At 40.9% G+C, this 11,292-nt stretch overlaps 1 protein-coding gene across 1 annotated transcript; it reads right to left on the reverse strand.

The window, feature by feature from the left end:
* Positions 1-4,337: 4,337 nt before the first annotated feature.
* Positions 4,338-4,917, reverse strand: LOC130934097 (uncharacterized). Its single transcript, XM_057863686.1, has 2 exons — positions 4,463-4,917; positions 4,338-4,347 (listed from the first exon to the last, which is right to left on the reverse strand). The coding sequence occupies exons 1-2, from the start codon at positions 4,915-4,917 to the stop codon at positions 4,338-4,340; spliced, it is 465 nt and encodes a 154-aa protein (XP_057719669.1).
* Positions 4,918-11,292: the final 6,375 nt, after the last annotated feature.

Consider the following 11,292-nt stretch of genomic DNA (forward strand, 5'->3'; position numbering starts at 1 on the left):
CCCGTAACTTTTAATATTTCTACTTTTACCACCCTAACTTTCAGAAATTACCAAACAACCCCTAAAACACCAAAAATTTTACTTCCTTGCCCTTTTTAAGATCTAAGGCCTGTTCTTCATTGTTCTTCACCACACTCAAAGTGTTCTTCATGTTCTTCATATATTCTTCAAATTCTTTCTCTGTTTTTACCCGTTTTTCAGTCTTTTCAGCAATCGATTTTTACTATAATTCATAATAAATTAGCAGCCACTAAAACCCCATCTTTTCTACATGATTTCTTCACAAATTGAACCTCAATTTAAGCCTAGGGTTTCGTTTTTCCAGCTGCTCCAAGAACATGAACATAAAGCTTGCATTTCATCAAATTTCATCAAAATTTCACCAAATTTTCACCAAGAATCAATCGTATATGCAACCAATTTTTAGCACAGCCAAATAATACAACATTCACACATCTCAAACACAAATAATCAAGATTAATTTCGTGACACCCTACCTGGTTTTGCTGCTCTTAATTCAATCAAACTTTCAGGTGGTCCTTAAGCACTTTTTCTTCCTAAATCACACCAAGAAACACATATTTAACCATGTTTCCTTGAAACCGAATCAAAAGAGAGATGGTGCAGCCAACTCACCTTGATCCCAGCCTTGATAAGTCATATGATCATGTAGAGAAAGAAGAGATCAGAGGATCATTTTGGTCGGATTGGAATTTTGATTTGAGTTTTAGTTCAGCAGGAATCAAGCTTTGAAGATTGGGAACTAAGAACTTTTCTCTCTTTTTCTCTCTACCTATTTTCGGCCACAAAGTGAAAATGAGCCAGCCTTGGGGGTTTTGGGGGTGTAGGGTGAGTTGTGATTGGTTGGCTTGGAGGTGGATTAAAATAATATTAAAATATCTCAGGTGTATAACTACTAAAACTAGGTGTATCGGAACACTTGCAAAAACATCTCTAAAAATTATTTTCTGAGCTACTAGCATAAATGACACTAGTAACATATTTATTATGAGAATAAAACATGAATAATGAGGCCTTAGCATTGCTAAAGTCATCAGAGAGTGCTGGTGCTAAGCTGTACCAGTAAACTGTGAACCCGGTTAAACCGATTTTCTGTTTTTAACTAAAACTAACCAGGTAACCTTATAATATCATTCAAGAAACTTCTAATACTCATATAATGATGATATTACCCTATTATCTCTCTTCTCTCATGAATCGAGTCCGGTTCGTCAAACTGAGACTATTTACGAAAAACCGGATCAAAACTCCTAATCGATACGGTTCAAAAACTATGTTCTTCGTAACTGCATTATCGAGCTTGCCTCATAAAAGGTTCTAGCTTAAAGATGACATAATGACAATTAGGATTGAGATACTTGATAATATATCAGAGCTTCTCCCCTTACTGATCCTCCGGAGTTCTCCGTTCTTTCAGAAAAGATCTCGCGTACTCGAAAACCGGGGTTGTTACATTCTACCCTCCTAAAAGAAAATTTTGCCCTCAAAATTTCAGTTACCTGAGAATAGATGCGGTTAATCAGCTTTCATCTTATCCTCCAGTTCCCAAGTGTGTTCTTCTTCTCCTCTTTGTCCCCAAGCTACTTTGACTAAGCGAACAGTCTTGCCTCTCAGCTGCTTATCACTTCTTTCTACGATCTGAACTGGTGATGTTTGATATGTCAAATCGTTTCGTAACTGTACCGTCTCTGGTTTTAAAATGTGACTCTCGTCGGGAATATATTTCTTAAGTTGTGAGACAAGGAAAACATCATGAAGGTTTGACAGATATGGAGGGAGGGCTACTTGATAAGCTACTAGACCGACTCTTTTAAGTATTTGGAAAGGTCCTATGTATCGAGGGTTAAGCTTTTTAGTCTTAAGGGCTCTACCTATTCCAGTAGTCGGGGTTACTTTAAGAAATACATGGTCTCCCTCACTAAACTCTAAGGGTCTACGTCTATTATCGGCATAGCTCTTTTGACGACTCTGTGCTGTCTGGATCTTCTGGCAAATCCCCTTTATCTTTTCAGTAGTCTCTTGCACTAAGTCTGGACCCAAGACACTAGCTTCTCCATCATCATTCCAACACAATGGTGTCTGACATCTCCTTCCATAGAGAGCTTCATATGGTGCCATCCCGATACTTTGTTGGTAACTGTTGTTGTAGACGAACTCGACCAACGGCAAATATTTATCCCAACTACCTTGGTTATCCATCACACAAGATCTTAGCATATCTTCCAATGTCTGGATTGTCCGCTCTGATTGTCCGTCTGTCTGAGGATGGTATGCTGTACTCATATGCAATTCTGTTCCTAAAGCTTTCTGGAAAGCTCCCCAAAATCTGGAAGTAAACCTCGGATCTCGGTCTGAAACAATTGATGAAGGTATTCCGTGCAATCGTACGATTTCTTGAATATATATCCGTGCCAGCCTTTCTAATGTATAATCAACTCGAATCGGAAGGAAGTGCGCTGATTTTGTCAACCTGTCCACAATTACCCAAATGGCATCATGTCCTGTTGAAGTCCTTGGCAATCCCATGACAAAATCCATAGTGATCTGCTCCCATTTCCATTGTGGTATTTCTAAGGGTTGCAGGGTTCCTGACGGTTTCTGGTGTTCCACCTTCACCTTCTGGCAGATTAAACATTTTGAGACATAATCAGCTACCTCTTTCTTTAAGCCCGGCCACCAGAACATTTGTTTCAAATCCTGGTACATCTTTGTTACTCCAGGATGCATAGAAAATCTACTTTGATGAGCTTCTGCAAGAATCCTTTGCCGTAAATCTCCAGAGCTAGGCACACAAATTCTGTTCTTGTATCTCCAGAGACTGCTACGATCTAGTCTTACAGCTTCTGGTTCCTCTACTTTCATCCGTCTCAGCATCGTCATCATTTCTGAGTCCTGTGCTTGTGCTTGCTGAATCTTAATCTTAAAATCTGGTGTTATATGCAACTGCGCCAAACAGACTCCATTTGATGTCTCAGTCATAGCCAACTTAAGGTCCTCAAATTCCGCAAGTAGCTTTCTTCCTTTATCATCATCCAAGAAATACTCAAATTCTTCCTGCTCAAGGCGTCTGCCACCACGTTTGCTTTTCCTGGGTGATAACTTAACTTAAAATCATAATCCTTCAGGAACTCCATCCACCTTCGCTGTCGCATATTAAGATCCTTCTGGTCAAAGATATACTTTAACTTTTGTGGTCAGAGAAAACTTCTAGTTGAGCGCCATACAAATAGTGCCTCCAGATCTTCAGAGCAAACACCACTGCAGCCAACTCTAAGTCATGCGTCGGATAATTTCGTTCATGAGGTCTCAGCTGCCGGGAAGCATAAGCCACCACATTTTTGTCTTGCATCAGCACACATCCAAGTCCTTTATGAGAGGCGTCACAGTATACTTCAAAGGTTTCTGTGGGTCGGGTAGTACTAATACAGGTGCAGTTGTTAACTTCTCCTTAAGCATCTTGAAACTTCTATCACACTCAACCGTCCAAACGAACGGAACTTCCTTTCGTGTAAGGTAAGTCAAAGGTAAGGCTATCTGTGAAAATCCTTTGATGAACCTCCGGTAATATCCAGCAAGTCCGAGAAAACTCCGAACTTCTGTAACGGTCGTAGGTGGTTCCCATTGCACTACTGCTTCAATTTTTGAAGGATCCACCGCAATTCCTCCCTGTGATATAACATGTCCCAAAAATGCCACCTTCTCTGTCCAGAACTCGCACTTTGATAGTTTAGCATATAACTTTCGAGTCCTTAGTATCTGCAATACAGCCCTTAGATGCTCTTCATGCTCTCCTTCTGTCTTCGAATAAATGAGAATATCGTCTATGAAAACTACTACGAACTGATCAAGATACGGACGGAAAATACGATTCATGTAATCCATGAAAATCGCGGGAGCATTAGTTAGTCCAAACGACATAACCGTATACTCATAGTGACCATATCGAGTTCTAAATGCAGTCTTCGGTATATCCGATTCTTTCACTCGAATCTGGTGATAGCCCGATCGCAAATCAATCTTCGAAAACACAGTTGCACCTTTTAACTGGTCCATCAAATCATCTATTCGTGGAAGTGGATACTTGTTCTTGATAGTGACTTTATTTAACTGTCGGTAATCTACGCAAAGTCTCATTCCACCATCCTTCTTCTTTACTAGCAATACCGGAGCTCCCCAAGGTGATGCACTGGGACGAATAAATTTCTTGCCAAGTAGCTCATCCAACTGCTTCTTCAACTCTGCAAGTTCCAGTGGTGACATCCAGTACGGTGCTATGGAAATCGGTCCGGTTCCAGGTACAAGTTCAATGCCAAATTCTATCTCTCGCTGAGGAGGAAACTCAGGTATGTCATCCGGGAAAACATCAGGAAATTCCTTCACCACTCGGATTTGTTCTAAGCTTACTTCACTGTCATTTGAGCTAGCCGCTAACAGAACGTACCCCTCACAATCACTCCCGTCTAAGGTAACTCTTACAGAATTCAGATATAAGGTATATGACAAAAATGGTTTAATATCTAAACTATCAGACGGAATAACAGCAGTTCTTTCAAAGCAATCAAGGAAAACATGATACTTAGATAACCAATCTAACCCTAGAATAACTTCTAAACCACATAGAGGCAAACAGATTAGATCATGTATAAAAGTTCTGTTCCTAATAGTGAATGGAACTTGCAGGCACACCAAACTAGTCAAAGCATTTTGAGATGCAGGTGTATGAACAATTAGATCAAAGTTCAACTCAGAGAAATCTAGTCCCAACTCACGAGCAACAGTTAAAGAAACAAAGGAATGCGATGCACTCGAGTCATACAGTACAGTTAGAGATCGATCTTTGACAATACACTGACCTTGGATCAGGGCGTCTGATTGCATAGCATCATCAGTAGTCATGGCAAACACTCGACCTTGTTGCTGGGTTCGCACTGGATTCCGAACAAACTTTCTTGGGTAGATCCTAGCGGTGTGTCTAAATTCCTTATAAGTAAAACAAGCATTCGTTCCTTGCAGCATCCAAATCTAACATGGCCATAGCCATGGAGATCATAACAGCTATGAGGATAGTGATGACAAGTCATCATATACCCATTTTTCAAGCTAATTTCACTTGTTTTGTTAGCATTTATGCACTTTCTTGCATCCTAAGTAAGTGATTTGGAGTGAAAATGCATAACTTCTTTAAATCAAGCAACCACCATGAATTTAATGTTAATCATTAAGGTTTGAGCTCATTTTAATTGAATTTTAATTGATTTATAAGCCTCTTGAATTTAGTGATACTTTGAGTGGTTGTTTGGTTTATTTTAGGTGAAGAAAAGAAAAGAAAATGAAAAGCGTGGCCTAAGAAGCGTGACGCAAGAAAAGGAAAGCGTGGCCAAGGAGGAGAGAAGCGTGCCGCATTGCAATGGGGAAAGCAACATTGCCCTCCTCAAGGGCAGAATGCCCTCTAGGAGGGCAACATTAGGTGACCAAACAAGAAAAGGCAACCTTGCCCTGCCCACTCCAAGGGCAGAGCACAAAATGGTGCCTTGGAGCCAAGAGAAGAGAACATTGCCCTGCCCTTGTGGAGGGCAGGATCGGGCTCCATGAAGAAGAAAATCAAGGTAAAAATATCAACTATGCAAGCCACAAGGTTCGAACAAAGAACCATGAGGAAGCCAAGCTCTAAGACCCACTAGCGTGCCAAGAAATCAAAAGAAAAAGTAGCGTGTTTGCAAGCCACCAGGTTCGAACACGGGCCATGAAGAGTGGGAACCTTGCCCTGCCCTTGGCGCGGGCAGGGCAGCATTTGAAATGGTGCATGGACTTGGCGCACCAAGAAGCAAAACGCGCGCACCAAATTTCCCTTGGCAGCACCAACCGCGCGCACCAACATCCCCTGGCAGCACCAAACCGTTCCTGCCCTGCCCTTGGCGCGGGCAGGGCAGCGTTTGGCATTCCTGGCGCATCACGCTCGTCCCTGGCGCACCAAATTTCTTTCTGGCAGCACCAAGCGCGCGCACTCCTCATGTTTGGCGCATCAACTTTTCTGCCCTGCCCTTGGCGCGGGCAGGGCAGCCTCATGCGCACCATGGCCGCACCAAGCTTCATTTTTCTGCCCTGCCCTCCACAAGGGCAGGGCAGCCTCCTGGGAGTGAATCTAATGGGCCGAAAAATCAAATTAAATTCCCATTTTAATTCATTTCTTCACCAAATCAAAAGCCCATCCAAATCCCAAAATCCAAGAATAGAAAGGGTATAAATAGTAGTTAGTTTGATGTAATTACGAACCTTTTTGCCAATTTCACTTTGACCTTTACTTTTGAATTTTCACTTTGAGTTTTCCTTTGGAGATTTCTGAGAATTGGGGAGGGAATTGATCTCTCTTCTCCCTCATTCTTGCCTTAGCAGTTTTACTCTTCTGTTTCTGAGTATTGGGTGTGTGAAATTGGGGAAATTCTGTCCCAATTCCCATTCAAGCTCTTTGCACTGTGTTTTCTGCATAATTCAATTCAAATTCTGTTCATCTATTATTTCTTCTTTAATTTTCTGTCAATCGCTTTGTTTACTTGGATCTAGGAAGGCAAATAGAGATCTAGGCTCTGCTACCTAGTCTCTTGAGACCTGAGACCCAAATTTTACTTGGTTCCTCTTGGAACCTCTGCTGCATTTAATTTCTTTGCTGTTTAAATTCCCATTGCTCCTAATTCAAATTCTGCTACCTTAATTGTTGCACTTTACTTCCTCTTTGTTTAGATCTTGCAATCCCATTCCTCAGTTCCCTTTATATTCAAGCCATTTATCTTTCTTGCCATTTAAGTTACTGCAATTTAAGTTTCTTGCACTTTAAGTTTCAGTCATTTACTTTCTTGCTCTTTAAGATTCTGCAAATTTACAATTCTGTTCTTCAATTTACTGCACTTTTCCCTTCCCCCTTTACATTTACTGTCATTTACTTTCTGTTAAACACAAATCACTCAACCAAAACTTGATTCGCTTGACTAAATCACCCACTAAACTAAAATTGCTCAATCCTTCAATCCCTGTGGGGTCGACCTCACTCATGTGAGTTATTATTACTTGATGCGACCCGGTACACTTGCCGGTGAGTTTTGTGTTGGATCGTTTTCCACACATCAAGTTTTTGGCGCCGTTGCCGGGGATTGAAATAGATTGACAATGATTAAGTGAAGTGGAGGTCTAGATTAAGCATTTTTTTCTTTTCTGTTGTTCTAATTCTTACTAACACACTAACTGTTTGAATTTTTGCTTAAACTAACTAAACCTTCATTCTAGCTATAGATTGAAGTTTCATTGGCTTTCTGGGTTTGTGTGTTTATTGTTGTGTGTTTGTATGTCAGGTATAGGGAGATCCTCTACTATCCACTCTGAAATTGATCAAAGGACTCTTCGGAGAATAAGAAGAGCTGAAAGAGGGAAGAATATTGTTGGAGAAGAAGAAGAATCTGAGGAGGAATTCCAAGATATGGAAGGAGATACCAATCAACCAGGAGGAGGAGCCAACAATGACCAACAGAGAAGAGTCTTGGCTTCATACACATTTGCAAATGCCAAGCACTGTGGGAGTAGCATTCTTCCTCCCAATGTCAATGCAAACAACTTTGAACTCAAGCCACAACTCATCACTCTGGTTCAAAACAATTGTTCTTTTGGAGGAGGTCCTTTGGAGGATCCAAATCAACATTTGTCTACCTTCTTGAGAATCTGTGACATAGTGAAAACAAATGGTGTACCTCCTGATAGCTATAAGTTGCTTCTCTTCCCATTCTCTCTCAGGGATAAAGCAACTCAATGGCTAGAGACCTTTCCAAAAGAAAGCATCAACACTTGGGATGACTTGGTGAGCAAGTTCCTTGCCAAATTCTATCCACCTCAAAGAGTCCTAAGGTTGAAGACAGAGGTTCAAACATTCACTCAAATGGAGGCCGAGAGCTTATATGAAGCATGGGAAAGATATAAGGTTCTATTGAGGAAATGTCCACCAGAGATGTTCACTGAGTGGGATAAGTTGCAAAACTTCTATGAGGGACTCACTCTTAAAGCTCAAGAAGCTCTTGATCACTCTGCCGGAGGCTCTCTACAACTCATGAAAACCACAGAGGAAGCTCGAAACCTCATTGATATGGTGGCCAACAACCAATATTTCTTTGCTCATCAAAGACAACGCCAACCATCACAGAGAAGAGGAGTCATGGAGTTGGAAGGATTTGATTCAATCTTAGCTCAAAACAAGATGATGCAGCAACAGATTCAACAACAATTTGAGCAAATGGCTAAGAGAATTGATGGCTTGCAAGTGGCAGCAGTGAGCACCACAAGCCAACCTCCAACCACTTGGGTGCAAAATGAAGAAACTCAAGAGGAGCAACAACAAGAGCAAGTTCAATACATGCACAACCAAAATCCTGGAACAAATGAAGTCTATGGAGATACCTACAATCCATCTTGGAAGAACCATCCCAACCTCAGATGGGGAGACAACCATACTCAAAACCAACAACCATGGCAAAGAAACACAAGCCAAAACAATTGGAAAAACACAAACCATAACCCCCAGCCAAACACTAACCAAAATACATACAGAAAACCACAAAACAACTACCCAAATTCTAACCAATACCCACCTAATAGCCAACCAACTAACCAAAACACTTATCATCATCCCTCAACACCCCAAAACCAACCCATCTCACAAGATTCACAGAGAATCACCAATCTAGAGCTACTCATGGAGAAACTAATGAAGAGCCAGGAATTGACAAACAAGAATCAAGAAGCTACCATGAAGAACCTAGAGAGGCAGATTGGGCAAATCTCTAAGAAGATCTCTGTTGAGAAGCCATCAAGTTCACTACCTAGTGACACCATTCCCAACCCAAAGGAAGAATGCAAGGTGGTGCAACTAAGAAGTGGAAGAGTGTTAACAGATGGTAGCCAAGGAGCAACAAAGAAGCTTATGGAGAATGACACTGAGCCAACAAAGAATGATGAAGCCATCAACAAAGACACAATAAGCAAGAGTGCTCCAGAAAAGCTCACAGAGGAAGACAGCGAGCCACAGAATTTGAAGAAAAGAAAGAAAATCATGGAAGAACCAATTCCAAAACAGCATCAAGTGGAGAAGAGCTCAACACCACCACTACCTTATCCACAAAGATTTCACAAGGAAACAAAGGACCAGCACTTCCACAAGTTTCTTGAGACTTTCAAGAAGTTGGAGATTAACATACCTTTGGCAGAGGCTTTGGAGCAAATGCCCCTGTATGCTAAGTTTCTAAAGGAGCTCATCAACAAGAAGAGAGATTGGAATGAGAAGGAAACTGTAATGCTTAGTGAGGAATGTAGTGCACTCATTAAAAAGGGACTCCCTCCCAAGCTTGAAGACCCTGGAGGTTTCTTCTTACCATGCACTATTGGGAACCTATTCATTAACAAAGGGATGTGCGATCTAGGAGCAAGCGTAAATCTAATCCCATATTCTCTAGTGAAGAAGCTTGGCATAGAGGAGGTGAAACCAACAGAGATGACTTTGGAATTGGTGGATCAATCAATAGTCTATCCTAAGGGGCTGATTGAAAACCTTTTAGTTAAGGTTGGCAAGTTCATCTATCCGGCAGACTTTGTGATCCTTGATTCTTCAGAACATGGAAATGACTCCATAATACTTGGTCGACCATTTTTGGCCACTGCTAGAGCCATTGTGGACATAGAGCAAGGAGAGTTAACCCTTAGGATGCATGAGGAGAGCATCATCCTGAAAGTCTTCCCAGAATCACAAAGGAATGAAGAAACAAGCAAAATGAGTGATGATCTCCTTCCAAGGCAATCAACTGAAAAGGAAGTGGAACAGATAAACAAACAGATGCAAGAAGAAAATGGGATTCACAAGGAAGCAGGGGTGATTAGCAAAAAGGAAGGCATCACAACTCAAGTAACTGTCAAGAAAGGAAGATCAACAAGCAAGAAAAAGGTGAAGAATAAGAAAAAGGCTCACAAAGGGTGGAAGAACAAGAAAATCCCAACTGAAGGATTCTCTAAGGGTGATAAGGTGCAACTAGTATACCAACAGCAAGGAGCAAAGGATTATTACACTGTCAACCAAATACTGTCTCTTGAGCATATGGAAATTGAGCATCAAAGCACACAGAGAAAGCTGACAGTGAGAGGTGACAAATTGAGACATCACCAACATCAACCACCTTAAAGGGAGGTCAATGTCAAGCTAATGACAATAAAAGAGCGCTTCATGGGAGGCAACCCATGGTTTAAGATTTTTGTCTTCACTTTTATTTAATAAGCTATGATTCTTCTAAATATGGTTTTGAATTTTCATACCTGGTAAATGCATATGACATTTTGAAGCACATGGCAAACTTCTAAGTTTGGTGTACCTTAAGGCACACCCAAGTTCATTGTTCAAAGAAGAGGATTGTCTTTTAGAACATATGCATAAGTCTTTTGATAAAGCATGTGACCAAACACTAAGTTTGGTGTCTGCATATGCAACAATGATCAGAGGATTATTTTCCAATCATGAACTCAAAACCATACAGACAAGGGATCATACATCTAATTTTTTTTTATAAAATGCATCAATTGTGAGAACGGTTTGCAATTGCTAAGCCATCCCCTAAATAAAAGATAAGTTTGGTGTTCACCAACCTTTAACATCTTTAATTAAGGGACATAATTGACCACAAAAATATTTTCTTTTTTTTCATAATAAAAAACAAAACAATTTTTCTCCATTTAATACAAATTAATTGCCAACGACCATATTAATGATCTAAGGCTAGCTATTTTGATTCATGCAGGAGAAAAAGATTAAGACAAGCTCAAGGAGGGGCCACGGCTAGGAGGAGCTATGTGAGGGAGGTCACATGTGCCTAGGAGAACGTGCTCATAGGGAACAAAGTTTGCATGCATGCAACATTGGACACCGAAGTGCATGCAACCAATGGGAGGAGGATCCTCGTCAAGCCTCAACCATGCATGCAAGCCGTCCATCTCATGCATTTTTTGAATGAGCAAACCAATCTCAGCCCTTCATGAACACTCACGGTCCCCTCTTCATTCATTCATTGTGGTTTTGTTGAAAAGCTTGGAAACATGGCCTATAAATAGCCGTTGCACCAACACGGCATACACTCTTTTATTCAAGCCACTTTCATATTAAAACCACACACTATTCCACTTCCAAAGCCAACATAATTCCCTTACCTCACACATCAAAACCGAACCAAGGTTCACCCCAAACACAACACATAT

Source organism: Arachis stenosperma, chromosome 6, assembly GCF_014773155.1.
Source record: "Arachis stenosperma cultivar V10309 chromosome 6, arast.V10309.gnm1.PFL2, whole genome shotgun sequence".
NCBI classification, from domain to species: Eukaryota; Viridiplantae; Streptophyta; class Magnoliopsida; order Fabales; family Fabaceae; genus Arachis; species Arachis stenosperma.